This window comes from Mobula hypostoma, chromosome 21 (assembly GCF_963921235.1).
Source record: "Mobula hypostoma chromosome 21, sMobHyp1.1, whole genome shotgun sequence".
NCBI lineage: Eukaryota > Metazoa > Chordata > Chondrichthyes > Myliobatiformes > Myliobatidae > Mobula > Mobula hypostoma.
The window spans coordinates 59959061-59974979 of NC_086117.1; the positions used below are offsets into that span (position 1 = coordinate 59959061).

Here is a 15919-nt window from a genome sequence, read left to right on the forward strand (position 1 = left end):
CCGAGTTAAGGACTGACCACCAAAGAGAGAGAGGATTGCTTGAGTACAGGGGCTTTCTTCCAACAGTACCGCACACCATCTGCTGTCTGGGTGTTTCAGTCTCCCGTGGCACTTCAGTCGGCAAGAAACCTGGTCATGATTAGATTCCTTGCATTGTGACCATTACTGTGGTTGAAGATATCCACAAATCCATGTGCTTTTCTTTTCCTCTCCGATGAAAAACTAATAATACAGGTAGAGTAGCCCTTATCTGAAATTTCAAAGTCCAAAAACCTTTGAAATCTGAACTTATTTATTTATTTATTTATTGGGATACAGCATGGAGTAGGCTCTTCTGGTCTTCGAGCCACGCTGCACAGTGACCCACCAATTTAAATGCTAGCCAAATCACAGGACAATTTACAATGACCAATTAACCTACCAACTCCTATGTCTTTGCACTGTGGGAGGAAACCAGAGGACCCAGAGGAAACCCATATGGTCATTGGGAGAACGTACAAACTCCTTTCAGGCAACAGTGGGAATTGAACCTGGATCACCTGTACTGTAAAATGTGCTAACCACTACGCTACTGCACCACTTTGAATGGTGACGTGACATCCCAAATGAAAAGTTCCACAAGGCGCTAGGAAGTTTTCCCAGTGATAAGCAGATCTGTGTGCACTACAGTTCTGAGAAGTGACCTTACAAATGAACAGAAGTTAATGAAAAACACTGATAAAGCGAATAAGAAGCTCTCGATTGTGTATCATCAGGATTAAAGTGAATCTATGATGTTTAGTGGTATGCTGATCATGAAACAAGCAAAGATCTGTCACGATGAACTGAAATTTGAAGGTAATTGTGAATATTCAGCAGGTTTGCTGCAGAAATTTAAGAAAAGGCACAGCATTAAATTTTTAAAGCATCTACTGATGAAAATCTAACACCAGAACAAGTCTATGATGCTGATTGTTTTTATACTTAAAACAAAAATAATAAAATACAAATGCTATGTACTGTATCCTTTTAATCAAAACACAGATCGTAAGTGGAGACTGAAAGCCTGCCATTGTTTATTGTCATTCAGTAGCTAATTCAAGTATCCTCTCATTGATGCAGTGCTGCTTTTGTTACCCTGCATACATTATATTTTCATTATATTAATGGTATATAATAATTTTTACTCCCAAGTATGTATGTATGATAAGTAACTAAGACAAAGACTCTCTCTACTGCCCATTATGCTGCTGCTGGTGTTTGGGGCAGCAGTGAAGGTCCGATGTGGCTCAGATGTAGAAGTATTCTTCATTGCTGTTTCTCTAACAGTGTAATTTGACTAGTCAGGGTTATGAGCCCTGAGTTGAACCTTCTAATCTGGAGGACCGGTGGAACACTCTTGGTCTGGACTCTACTGTTTGGCATGGGTGAACCTCCCAAGAGCTAAAGCATAAAGCTTTGACTCCAGCCAACAGAACTCTTCGGGTCATTGAGGCACACAAGCTTCCAAACCCAACGACAAGGTTGCAGTCCTCTTGGAGGCTGTAGCACAGTGACTGTGGTGCGTAAATTCAGAGTTGTGAATAATGGCGATTCCAAGCTATCTCATTATGTATTCCAAAATCTTCTGGCCGCAGTTTTTCCAAATAGGGGTACTCAACCTGTACTTGTGTTTTGTGAGGCATCACCAAATTAGAAAACTTAAATGTTGGGTATAGAGTTGATGAATTTACCTGGTTAGAAGAATGAGATCATTATCATTAATAGTTTTGATTTAGTGAACTATTAGTTATTGTATGTATTCATATACATAATTGTAGGTGTGGAAAAAATGATGAATAACTATGTCTTAGACATGATGATGGTAGAGAGCACACATGGAATATTTCTGTCTTTAATATATAGCACCTCAGCATAAAAAATGCTTGCTTTTCACACTGATGCTGGTCTTTGGTGTAAATGAGATAAATTTCCTTCACTGCTGAATTGGAAGAAGTATCATATTTAATTTTGTAACACACAAAATGCTGGAGAAACTGAGCATGTCAGGCAGCATCTATGCAGATAATTCAGGTCAAGCCTCTTCACCAGTCCTGTAACATCAATTTGTTCAGACCATAAGACATAGGAGCAGAATTGGGCCATTCAGCCCATTGAGTTTGCTCTGCCATTTGATCGTGGCTGATTTATTTTTCCACTCAACCCATTCTACTGCCTTCTCCCCGTAAACCTTGATGCCCTGACTAACCAAGGACCTATCAGACTCCGCTTTAAATGTACTCAGTCACTTGGCCTCCCCAGCTGTGTTGGGCAAAGAATTCCAGATTCACCATCCTCTGGAGAAAGAAATTCCTTCTCATCTCCGTTTCGAAGAGGCATACTTGTATTCTGAAGCTGTGCTCTTTGGTCCTGGACTCTCCCACGATTGGAAAAATCAGTTGCATGTCCACACTGTCTAGGCATTTCAACATTTGATGGGTATCAATAAGATCTTCCCTCATTATCGCTCCAGCAAGTCAAGATTCAGAGTAAAACACTCCTTGTTTGTTAACCCTCTCCACTGCCAGTGCACCCTTTCTATGAAAAGGGGCTCAAAACTATTCACAATACTCCCAAGTAAGAAATGACCAATGCCTTATAAGGCCTAAACAAATATTCCTCACCATAGATGGTGTCTGACCTGCTGAATTCCTCCACCTTTTGTGTGTGTTTGCTCTGGTCTTTCAGCATCTGTACAATCTCTTTGAGTTTAAGATCTAGTTTTGTGCAAGTTTGTGTAAAAATGGACAAGCGATTTAAGTTTAGTGTGATCTGTAAGTTTTTTTTGTGCGGGAAAGTTGGTTGATTTTTTTCCTTTGAACAGCTCTGTAGTTTTCTTTGTTTAGTGGCAATCTGGAGAGTACAAATCTCAGTTGTATACTGCATACATACTTTGATAATAAATGAACCTTTAAGTAGCTATAGGAACTGCATACTTTGCATGGCCCAAAAATGAGAAGTTTGAGCTTTTTAAAATGGCTTTAAAGAAACTGATGCCAATTATTCCAATTTGCCTCTGCCTCAATAACCTTGAGCTGACTCATTTCTGGCCCACCTTTGAGCATGGGCGAGAGGCTTATTTTTGTAAGAGTATCAGGTTTAGACTGACAGGAAGACACATTGATTTCACTGAAGGGGATGATTGATAGATGGAGTTCCACATTAATCCACTAATTTGACTTCTACTAATACATGGACAAAGCTATGAATCCTGATTTAAGTTAGAACTAGACTTCATCTTCCTCAGTTCCCAGAGGAGCAATTCATACTTGTTTCCCAAATTAATAGTCCAGACTCTGCTCACTAAATTATTTGTTCTTACTCTTGTGCCCTCTTAATATTGAGGCCAAATGTACTTTAACTGGAGGAGTTATGACAAGATGTTCCATCGAAATCTGGTGGTGTTCCAAAATGTTTCAGCACCCCTCCTCCCCAATAGCTCAGCTGATTTATGCAGCAACTTGCTGAGCTATGATCAATGGCCTGCACTGTTTTAATTCTCTTTCTGTGTACTCTTGGTTGAGAGAGTTGTGGGGCATGAATAACCCAGGGTTGCTGCTCTTTCCAATCCATCAAACTGTGCTCCAAGTGAGATGTCAGAATTCTCAATTGCTATAGCCCAGGCACTTGAATAGCTTGTGGTGTAAATTTTCAGGTGGAGCACTGCTTGGAGGGTTACCTGCTTGATATCTCATTAAAAGGTTGGTTCCCTTAGGCGATCAGTGTATTTTCTATCCTGAACTCTAGACCCCAAGGACATTGGAGAAAAAGACTGCCATTTCTACATGAAATATTCTGTCCCTAGTGTGGTAAAAATCATTATGTTTAAATAGATTGAACATCTAGTCGGACATGTTGTAATATAAATCCAGTTACATATCAGATCAGCGAATCTTTCAACAGGACGACAACATTAGAGCTATTTTCTGCCAATTCCTTGTTTGTTAATCACTGGCATTTCATTTGTATGCTTGCACAACAAATCTACTGTTTATAATTGTACATTCAATTAATCCTGTTCGTCAACAGAAAGAAAAAAAATTCATTCAATCTTTTCATTCCTAACGCATTTAAAATTGTTTGATCTTTTATTATAAATATCTTCAGTTTCAAGTTAAAGTTCATTGCCATTCAACCATACTGATGGATACAGTTAAATGAAACATTGTTCCTTTGGTGCCAAGGTGCAAAACACATTACATGCGGTGCTGTGCAATGGATTTATTTATATTAATTAGTGTGTATGTGTGTATATATATAACTAGGATGCCTGAAGTTCTACTATAACCACCTGCTTCAAGTGTCCGTGTTAGGCCTCAGGGATAGTGAAGTGATGAGGTAGGGAACCTTAATTGTTTGCAGAGATCAACTTAAGGTTGGTGTGCAAAAATCTTAGCTAGGATGCCTACAACTGCACGATACTATATTTGTCAACTGGAACAGAGAGTGAGTTTGTGTATCTGGTGGGAGCAAAGGATGTTGGGAATGGCAAGGGTAGAGCGCCGCGGGAGGGGTGTAGGATAGATGGCAGAGAAAGAGTGCCAGGGGTTGGGGCGGGGGGTAGTGTGGTTATGGCAGGGGTGCAGACACACACAGCCCTGAAACACAGGGAAGGTCATTTGATTTCAAATGGCTGGTTTATTGATCATTACAGAATGTGTCTCTGGTGCTCCCTGCTCCCTCCCCTCTCCATTCCCTTTTCCAAACTGTGATTCCCCTCTCTCTGCCTGCCTTCCCATTCTCAGTCCACAATGCAGACCTATATCAGAATCAGGTTTATCATCACTGAAACTTGTGCACAGTACTGTATAGTCACACACTGCACATATAGTTCTGGTCCCTCATAAACAGTCACAAAATAATATTAGCAAAGGCCCCTGAGTGGCACGGCCTAAAGACTGACAGGTCGAGGTGCATGTTCGTGTGAGGTTACCGTCAGTATTATAATAACATAAGCTATTGTAATAAGCTTGGAGGACTGCAAGTTGCCAATATTTACTGTTTGCTATACTTGATTCTCTATTCATAATCAACCAGTACCTACATTTGGTTTCTCTGTAGTATACTTTGTAGTGAGTTAATAATAAACAGTTTTACTGTACAAAGTCCTTTGTGATTTGTATATCAATGATCCCTTATTAATTTTGTAAATCTGCAGGTTACTAAAGTGGTTAAAACTGTGACAACTCGAACAGTTCGCCAAGTGCCACTTGGTCCAGATGGATTGCCCTTGGAGGGTTCCTCCCCTGCTGGCAGTTGTACAGACTCCATCGACAGAAGATATATGAAAAATGGAGACCGCTACATCACACCACAAGCCAACTCCACTTTAACTAGAGTCTACAACAGTTATCCAGATTCGTATGATAATCATCATGACCTGTATCGCTCATACACAGGCCAGGATGGATTTGCAGATATCTCTGATAACTACGGGAGTTTGTCACGAGGAGTCCATTACCGCCCTCGCTATGCCTACATGCCACGTGACAACTATAGACCAGATGAAACCTACACACTGCCTAGCCGAAATAAGTATCCTGTTGCCCAGCCACAAGTGCAACCAGATGGCACCCTTGACTTGAATCGATCTCAGCCAGAGCGTTTCCAGCCAGAGCCGTATGGACTTGAAGATGACCACAGAAGTCTAGGACCTGATGACGATGGGTATGAGCTGGATGGGGAGCCAGAACCTGATTACTCCACAGCAGGTCGAAGAGCACCCACAAGGGCTAATGGAAGGAGACCAAGGAGGTAAAATTATAATTAAGTTATGGCAATGCTTACTAGTTTCACTGTGCATTCTACAATACACTGCAGGTGCCTGAGTTGTGAAAACTGGTATTTTGTCAGAGGTTTGACCATTCTAATAATGTTTTCCTTTCTTTCCAAATAGTTTGAAATTGTTTCTCAGCAACATTAGTATAAGGTTGTAGCTTATTATTCAATGCCCCCTTGCTGTGCTAATTGCATTTTATCGTAGTAATAATAATAATGTTGGTATAGTGTTGTTCTTTCCTTTCCCCAGGGTTACATGTCTAAAAAATTCTTAATTCCAGTTACCTTAACCTGCTGAATCACCGTCTGTTATGGGGGGAGGAGTGCTACTGTACAGGATGGAAGTAAACTGCAGAGAGTGGTAAAATTGGTCAGCTCCATCATGAGTACTAGCCTCCATAGTATTTATGACATCTTTAAGGAGTGGTGCCTTGGGAAGTCAGTGTCCACCATCAAGGACCCAGGACATGCCCTTTTCTCATTGTTACCATCAGGAAGGATTTACAGAAGCCTGAAGGCACACACTCAACGATTCAATAACAGCTTCTTCCCCTCTGCCATCCAACTTCGAAATGGACTTTGTACCTATGAACACTACCTCATTACAACTTGTTAAGTTTCTGTTTTTGCACTACTTTTTAATTATTTAATATACATTTAATGTATTACTGAAATTCAGTTTTCTTTCTATATTTCTCATGTATTGCACTGTCCTGCGGCCTCAAAGTTAACAAATTTCAAGGCATATACTGGCGATACTAAACCTGATTGTGATTCTGAATCGATTTGGGGATCAGATAAGTTAACAGCCAGTACCTTTTTCCCCAGGGTTGAAATGTCTAATACCATACTTGTATCATGTCACCTTGCAGGGCTAGAGTTTCCAGAGTGCTGGGATACAGCACCAAATATCAAAACAATGATCATTTTGTTCAAGTGGTTTGACTTGCTTTTAAAGTGATATTTATTAATCCCGTTTATTCTGACATTGATACTGCGTAGTTGTAAAATAATCAATGTTGAAGGGTTTGTGGTCATGGCTTCGGCAAGAATGCAGAATTCATCTTGAGCCAAAGTTGACCAAAGCAATGACCAGAATTCATAAAGCACTGTAGCACAGAAGCAGGCCTTTTGGTCCATCTAGTCCATCCCAAACTATTACTCTGCCTCGTCCTATCAATCTGGACATAGGCCTCCATACCCCACCCTCCATGTCCTTATCCAACATGTTGAAATTGAACTGCATCCACCACTTGCACTCAGCTGGGTCCACACTCTCACCATCCTCTAAGTGAAGAAGTTCCCCCTCGTGTTCCTCTTAAATATTTCACCTTTCACCCTTAACTCATTGATCTCTAGTTTGAGACTCAACTTGCCTTAGTGGAAAAAGTCTACTGGCATTTCCTTATCTATACCCCTCATAATTTTGTATACCTTTATCAAATCTTCCCTCATTCTCCTATGCTCCAGGAAATGAAGTCCTAAACTATTGAACCTTTCCTTATAACTTGGGCCCTCAAGTCCCAGCAACATCCTTGTAAATTTTCTTGGTACTCTTTCAATCTTATTGATATCTTATCTTAGGTTGGTAACCCGCATAGTCCTCTAAATTAGGCCTCACCACCATTCTATGCAACGTCAATGTAACATCCCATCTCTTGTACTTGTACATAACAATTCCTGTTACAAGATGCTATGGGAAACCAAGTATTGGATCAAACCTTTAAAATACTCTTTGAGCTGAAGAAAATCTTGGTGGGGTTTGTATATACTCTTTTTCCTGGATCTTTGCTGGATGACACATCTTTTCTGCTCACCTCTAGAATGAAAGGGACCAGAGGTAAAGGTGTATAAATGATGAGGGGTATGGATAAGGTGGAGGTTTATATTCTTTTCCCCAGAGTTCTGAAGTCAAAGTTAGAGGCCACAGAGATTTAAAAGAAACCTGAGAAGTAACATCTTTATACAGAGGGTAGGGTGTACCTGGAATTAGCTGCCAGAGGAAGTGGTCAAGGTGGGTATAATTGCAATATTTGGGGCATTTGGAGAGGAATATGAGTGGAAGGGATTGAAGGGTTATAGCAGTAACCCCTCGTCATTCCCAACTTCCTTTGCTCCTGCCAGATTTACAAACTCACTCTCAGCTCCACGTTAACACATATAGTGCAGTACAATGCGAAAGTCTTAGCCACTCTAGCTATATATATATATGACTAAGACTTTTGCATAGTACTGTACTTGGTTGTTTGATTACTAATTTATTTAGTTCGGCACAACATTGTGGGATGAATGGCCTGTTCCTGTGTAATACTGTTCTTTGTTCTGTGTTAATGATTCAGTCTATTGCTGATACCTAGAAGATGCTGAAATATGCAATCATTTAAAATAATAAAATTTGAATCAAGTAGTTTTTCATTGTATTTTAAAAATGAGCCCTTGGCATGAGCTCAAGATTAATTTCATGGCTGCAAATTCAATTCTCTATTACTCCTTCCCCCAGAAGTTTAACTCCAAATAATCTCCAATTTGCCTGCCACCTAATATTTTATCATAGTGGTTGTTAAAATGTGTCTGAAGGACAATTTAATTTTTTGTTTCCAGAGCTGTAGACTATGCATGTGCTTTCGGGCATCTGACAATATTCATTCTCAAACCATTACCTTAATTGTCTTGCCGACTTGATATACGGTACTCTGCAAAGGTCATAGGTACATGTATATCTCTAGGGTGCCTAAAGACTTTTGCACAGTACTGTATTTCTCAATGTGGAGCAGCAAGCAAGTTTGTAAATCTGGCAGGAGCAAAGGCTGTTGGGACTGGCGAAGGTGGAACGCTGAAGGAGGTACGTGGGACAGGTGGCAGCGAAAAAGTGCCTGGGGTGTGGCGGGTTGGTATGGGTCCAGGCACGCCTAGTCCTGAGACGCCAGGTAAGGTAATTTGATTGTATACAATTGTTTTATTAATCCTTACAGATTGTCTCTGTGGTCCTTCCCACTCCCTCCCCTCTTCCATCCCCTTTTTCCAACTATGATTCCCCTCTGCCTGCTTCCTTTCCATGATAGAGACCCATATCAGGATCAGGTTTATCATCACTCACATGTCATGAAATATTTTTTTTTGCAGCAGCAGTACAGTGCAATACCTAAAATTATTACAGTACTGTGCAAAAGTTTTAGGCTCCCTAGCTATATATGTGCCAAAAACTTTTTGCACAGTACTGTATAGTGAAGTGGCAATTGCAAGATAAAGGAAATGGTAAAGGGGAGCAGAAAGGTGGAAAACTATGTCCTGACAGAAAGTGAGAAAGGGTGTGGTGGTGGGGGGTAGGTAGGGGAAGTAGCGTAGAGAAGTAGAGATAGATGGAAAGGAATTTGGAAGAAAAGGTTATCCTGGGCTTGAGGCATAGAAATGTCCCAGTGGAATGTTAAGAGAGCTGTGGGAGAATAGCATTATGGAAGCAGTTAGAATGACCTCTGCATGAGTAAATTCATTCGATACAGGAATTAGGGCTGCCTTCAGCTGCGTTTTTTGAGATACCTTCACGTTGTGTTTTGTCCTTACTTAGATAACAGAGTACATGGCCTAATTCTGCTCCTGTCTTGCGGTCTTGTATATGATCTCAATTGTGAGAACACAGTACAAAGAGGCCAGGTGTTTCTGGAAACTTAGTAATTAGCATCACTCAAGGCCTGATAACAACTTGCTTCCAAGTTGAAGTGAATCAAGGACCTGAACGCACATTCTGGGCAGGTACTTAAGAGCACTTTTGAGGGAATGGTGCATGAACGGGCAGAATAGATGAAAGAGAAAAGAAATATACCACCAGTTCCACAGTGAAGATGAAAGATTCTGGTTGCAATATCTGAAAAGGAGTAGGGAATGTTTCATCTAATGCTTTTTGAGCATGTGACTAATGTTTTCTGATCCTTCAATTATGGGACGTTGACGTGTCTGAATTTCTTGCTGTATTAAACTTGGGAATACATGAAAGGAACGATCTAAAAATGGGTTCTTTCCTTTCTGCCTGTGCTGTGCCAAATAACTTGCTCAGCCACAGACAGTGTGTAGCATACTGCCAAAGTCATAACTATTTTAATAAGAACCAGCAGATCTGAAAGCAAGCCAAGATTTTGTCGTCTTGCATATTGTAGATTATTTCAGAATAAGTAGTGCAAAAAGAAACTTTGTCATTGCCTATGTCTAGTTTTTTTGTTGCCTGCAAGTAATTCAGGATGTCTAATTTGGATGGATCAAGCACAAAAAGGGATATTGTGATTTGAGGCTTAAAAACAGGAAGGTTTAACTAAAAGCCATTGCACATCACTCTTTATAGGAGCATGGATCTGCAGTCTTAGAACTTTTTAATAAGTGCGGTTATTTTGGTGTGCAACAGCTGGAGTCAAAATCTGCAGATGCTGGAAATCCAAACAACACACACAAAATGCCGGAGAAACTAGGCCCGAAACATCAACTGTACCCTTTACCAAATATGCTACCTGGCCTGCAGAGTTCGTCCAGCATTTTGTGTGTATAGTTATTGTCAAAGTTCCTTGCATTAACAGTTTTCACATTTAAGAGGCTTTTTTTGTTTGGCCAATATAACTTGGAATATCAGCAACTTATTATAGTTTCAAAGGGGTTTAAATCAGGGGTTCTCAACTTTTTTATGCCATGGACCACTACCATTAACCGAGGGCTCTGTGGGCTCCAGGATGGGAATCCCTGGTTTAAAATTTCAAAAAATGAACACAAGAGATTGTGTGCAGTGCTGGACATCTGTGTGTGCTTCTTAAATAAAGTAAGTGGTTTGGGGAAGTCAGTGCCATTGTATTTAGCTTAATCCCAGAAATGGTGATTTGTTTAACAAAATATTTCCACCCCTACTCTAACCCCAATTTCTTTTCCTAAGCAAATGTCTGTTCAGAAGTTTCAAGCAACAATATAACATTCTTCCAGTTTTGGCGCGTGATTTGCTTTAAATTAACCCATCCATGCTATTAAATGGCCAAAAAAAGGGAAATCCACCTATTTGATTTTCTTTTGGCAGTTCTGGACAGCTAAAAAGGGAGAATGTTGTTGAACTGTGCTGTTCTGTCTGCCTGCCAAAGGGCACCATAAGGTATGTGTGACAACAGTTGAGAGGAGGTGCACAATGGTTAATGCCTGTTGACCTTGTCAGTGTGGTCACTACCCAAAAAAGAAAGGAAATGTCAGGCATCATCTGACATCTTTGCTGTAACGTGAATGAAGTCACCAGAGAGACACTGAAGCTAGTAGAACTATTTTATTCAACAAAAACAAGCAAGGAGCATCCTATTGAGACCCTCTTGGAGGAATAGGCCTCCTGACCCAATATTACATGACATTTTTATATGCTAGGGATCAAAGGTAACAGCAGGGCAATTCTTTTGTTATAATGTATCTACAGTGCTTCCTTACATGCAGTTTTCACACACTTCCTTCTTTGCACCCAATTCCAGACACCCAAAATGAATGTTAATCACTATTAACAACAGGAATTCTGCAGATGCTGGAAATTCAAGCAACACACATCAAAGTTGCTGGTGAACGCAGCAGGCCAGGCAGCATCTCTAGGAAGAGGTACAGTCGACGTTTCAGGCCGAGACCCTTCGTCAGCAACTTTGATGTTAATCACTATTGTCTGGTTTGCAATCAACTCTAGTCCATGCTTCCAGGAAAACTAGTGTTGAGGGGTGCATTTTAAATTCTATCTCTAATCCACATTCCTGTCTAAGGATTGGTTGCCGGGGAAATTAATTTTGCTATATACCTTAACTCCAGAATGTGCCCTAACAAGCTCCACTGAGGAACTTTGACCTGCTTGACTGTCTCATGCATTTTGTTTGTTTTGTACATCATCCCAATTGTAATTTGCTTAATTTAACCTGAGAAGGTTAATCTTATAATATTAGTACCCATAATTTTAGATTGATTTAGTTCTATTTTACAAGGCTAGATCTTCTCACTCGGTGCATTGGATGTGGAGTGATGGCCAAGCTAGCCTTTTTTTAAATCAAGCATTTGATGTCCATTTGAACTCCTGTCCCCAAAATAAACACCTTTGACAGGCAATAAAACTATAGGTTAAGAAGCAACTTCCATTCCAAGTTTCAGATTTATTGATCACAGGCACAAAAAAACATATAGTGAAATGTGTCATTTGCGTTAACAACCTACACACCCAAGTACGTGCTGGGTCCAACCTGCTAGTGTTGCTACATATTCCAACTCCAACAAGCTATCAAGACCTCGTCTGTCAAATGTTAGAAAATTGCTAGAGACATTTCACATTGTTCACATTGTTTTCATATGAGGCAAATAACTAAAGGTGAGTAGAGAGGCATTAGGTGGACTCTGTACTTCAGAAGACCTTGACTTTGTGGATAAACTTGCATTACTATCATATACATACCAGCACATGCGAGAGAAAACTTTGCGCCTGTGTGACTTTGGTGGACAGTGTGGATTGAGTCAGCCAGAGAAAGAGTGAGACCGTGACCCTCAGTTTAGTGTCCTCCTCCCATCAAGGCAAATGGTGTTGACTTACCCAGCCCCAGCAGATTCACCTACTTCGGTAGCATCATTCAGCAGGGTGGTGGGACCAAGGATGACATCCAGTACAGACTCAACAAACCAAGAAACATCTTCAGATCAATGAGCAACAAATGGGGATCAACCAATTACAGCATCTGCACCAAGGTGAAGTTGTACCAGAGCTGTGTTCTGTCCACACTCTTGTACGGTCAGAATGCTGGCGTATGACAGAGAATGACCTTGCCAATCTGTCGTCATTCCACACCATGAGCCTCCAGAAGATCCTCCATATTTTCTGGCTAAGAGAGATCTCCAACTACACTCTACTCCTTCAGTGTCATCAAGAGGACATGGTCACAGTCATCATGAGAAAATGTTGGAGATGGATTGGGCGCGTGATGAGAAGAGAGGCCAACTCCATCATCAGGATAGCACTTCATTAGACCCCTGAAGGATGGAGAAAATATGGGAGACTAAAGACAACTTGGCGCCATACTGTAGAGGCAAGAATGAGGACCCTGAACCACACCTGGGCACAACAGAGAAGATGGCCAAGGACAGCAGCATAATGGGCAAAAACTAACCAAGATTGCTTTCAGTAATGAAAAATGTAATTTAACAATTTTTAAGTTAATATGTTAAATATATAAAATAATTTCAAGTGTTTCAAGTAATTAGTAAAATAAAGTTTTGCTTTTTCTCATTTATTTTATAGGGCTATCTTATAGCATGAATTTTATAAGGATGGATTTGCCATTTCTGCAACAGGTCTGACTGACATTGGACAAAGAAAGTGTAATGCTAGAGACTTGTCCATCTGGGAGCATCTGAACACCCAGTTTGTTCCTAAAGAGTTGTAGGCCTTAATCAGCAAAATTTGGCCCACTTAAGACAAACTCCTCTGGTTAAAGGATATCATTCAACATTTCACTTTTCCTCTGCCCACAATGCCAAAATTTTCAGACTGTTGGCTCAGGTTTCTGAAATCAAAACTAAAGTTGAGCTGACTGTCAAATGCAATGAAAAACTTATTTGCAGCAGTATCACAGTAAAATAGCATCATATATGACCATAAGCCATAGTAGCGGAATTGTGGCTCATCAAGTCTGCTCGACAATTTCATCATAGCTGATCCATTTTCCCTTTCAGCCCCAACGTCCTGACTTGTGCTTGTATCCCTTCATGCTCTGACTAATCAAGAATCAATCAACCTCTGCCTTAAATTCACCCAATAATCTGGCCTCCACAGCCATCTGTGGCAACAAAATCGACAGATTCGCCACCTTCTGGCTAAAGAAATTGCTCTTCATCTCCATTCTAAATGGGTGTCCCTCTATTCTGAGGCTGTACCCTCTGGGTCATAGACTCTCCCACATCCACTCCAAACTGCTCATGGTGTCCTTGCAGTCTTATTAAGCGTCAACATCTCCTGGTTTTTACACAAATTTTTTTATGGTATTAAGCACCAACACTTGATGAGGTACAAGGCCTCTGCCTTTTACCCCATCTATCTAACCTGACTCCTTATCATTTCCCACTCAACATTCCCACTTCCCCACCTTCTTTGTAATAATTTTAAGTTCCTACCTTTCTTTGGGTTTCACTCAATAATGAGCAATTTTAAGTTAGTGTATCTGAGAGATGCTCTATCAAGCGTGTATAATGTCCGCTACATAAATAGTCCCGGTGTTTATTTGTTGACCATTCATCAACGGAACTAGGTTAGGAAAATTAATAGATGGTTGCACTTTCTGCACAAACAACAACATAATTACATTGACCCCAATCCAATGACTTGGTACATGAATTCTACTGTTCCCTCTGAGCCAATACTCACTCAAACCTCTTCTTAAATTTGTAACACCAATATAGGGGATCTCCCAATGGCTGGATGGTCTATTCTTGCTTCTCTGAGCCCCTGGCATGAGGTTCTTCCTTGAGATGGTCAGTCTCCAGAGCTGCATTTGAAACTCATTGTTTTAAACACTTATCATTTCAAGTGATGAGCTTCATTCTTGTTGGCTTGAGGTCATCTCTCTCTCTGCCTGTTATGCTGCTGGTGATTAGGGCAACAAGAAAGGTCCTCCATTTCTGTCTGTCCTTGGCCATCTTCTCTATTGTGCCCCAGGTGTGTTTCAGGGTCCTCATTTCTGCCTCTACATTACGGCTCCAAGTTGTCTTTGGTCTCCCGCGTTTCTTCCACCCTTCATGAGTCCACTGAAGTGCTATCTTGATGATAGGGTTGGCTTCTCTTATCAGGTGCTCGATCTATCTCCAAAGTTTCCTCATGATGATTGTGGCTAGAGATATTTCTTGGCCTGAAAGTATGGAGGATCTTCTGGAGGTCCATGCTGTGGAGTGATGACAGCTTGGCATGGTCATTCTGTCATGTGCTGGAATTCTGATCTGTACGAGATTGTGGGCAGAACACAGCTCTGGTATAGCTTCACCTTGGTGTGGAGACTGTATTTGGTTGAGGTCATCTGACTGACTTATTGTCTCTGGTCCAAGGGCTACGCAACTTCATGCCTTCGGTTATTCTCTTTGATTCTGGTTCAAACCAGTCTAATCAGGTCACCCAGATACTAGACCAAGATAATGTGATTACTTCTCCAAACTTACCATTGTACTGGATACACGGCTTATCTGAGAATTATTTTGGGTTTAGCAGAAACTCCTTGTGTCCACATTCAATTGCTCTGATTAGATTATCCTTGAGTAAGAATCAGTTCTCAAACAGTTCACAAGATGGATGCTACGGAGCAGCTTCACAAAATGGCAGCCTCCATTCCTTCAAGCACAAGGCAAGAACAAAGGCAATTGGTTTGTCTACTTTCACTGCCCTTGGCCTATTCGAGTTCAATGTTTTCTTCCATATTTTAATTCCTTCATGACCAACATGTTGACCATTGTTAAAACACAAATGTGAAAAACACATTTTGATTAAAACAAAATGGTATTCATTCCCATGCTGTGAATATTACATCATTGGAACAAGAGAGAAATATAACAGTATTGGATTTTAGCTTTTTGTTTAGTAATACAGCATGGAGTTGGCCCTTTCAGCCCTTTGAGCTACGTCACTCCAGCAACTCCACGATCCAGATTAACCCTAACCTAATCACAGGATAATTTACAATGTCCAGTTAACCTATCTGGACTGTGGGAGAAAACAGGAGCATTGTGGGAAGCCCCATGCATTCCGAGGGGAGAGCATATAGAGACTTCCTCCAGAATGACACAGGAATTCTGTATGAGGGATAGGGGTGCAAGAAATCTGTTTGAAGAAACATATTTTAGGTATATTATTGGAGCTGAATTTGACAGCTTAGTCATAGAATGGCCCTAGATTCACTTCTAGTACGGTTAAGACAGCTGAACGCCTCTGTTCTTGCTCTTGGGAGTATTTTTTATATAACCTTGACGATAGTCATGGCCAAATAGATACAAGTATGTAAATTTTGGCAATTGAATATCTTTGTTTAGTTTGCAGTGTGGGTGAAGTGGGAAGGGGATTTGTGCCTTAAGTTCAATTGAAGAACTGTATCTGCCCTTGGAAACATAAACA

General features: G+C 40.7%; 1 protein-coding gene across 5 annotated transcripts in view; it reads left to right on the forward strand.

Moving 5' to 3' along the window:
• Nucleotides 1-15919, forward strand: part of arvcfb (ARVCF delta catenin family member b) — a 508908-nt gene that overhangs the window by 328538 nt on the left and 164451 nt on the right. For all 5 annotated transcript variants that reach the window (XM_063074131.1, XM_063074134.1, XM_063074130.1 and 2 more), the window contains one exon: nt 5177-5772. In XM_063074131.1, coding sequence (XP_062930201.1) covers nt 5177-5772 — 596 coding nt within the window. The remainder of the gene's footprint in view (nt 1-5176; nt 5773-15919) is intronic.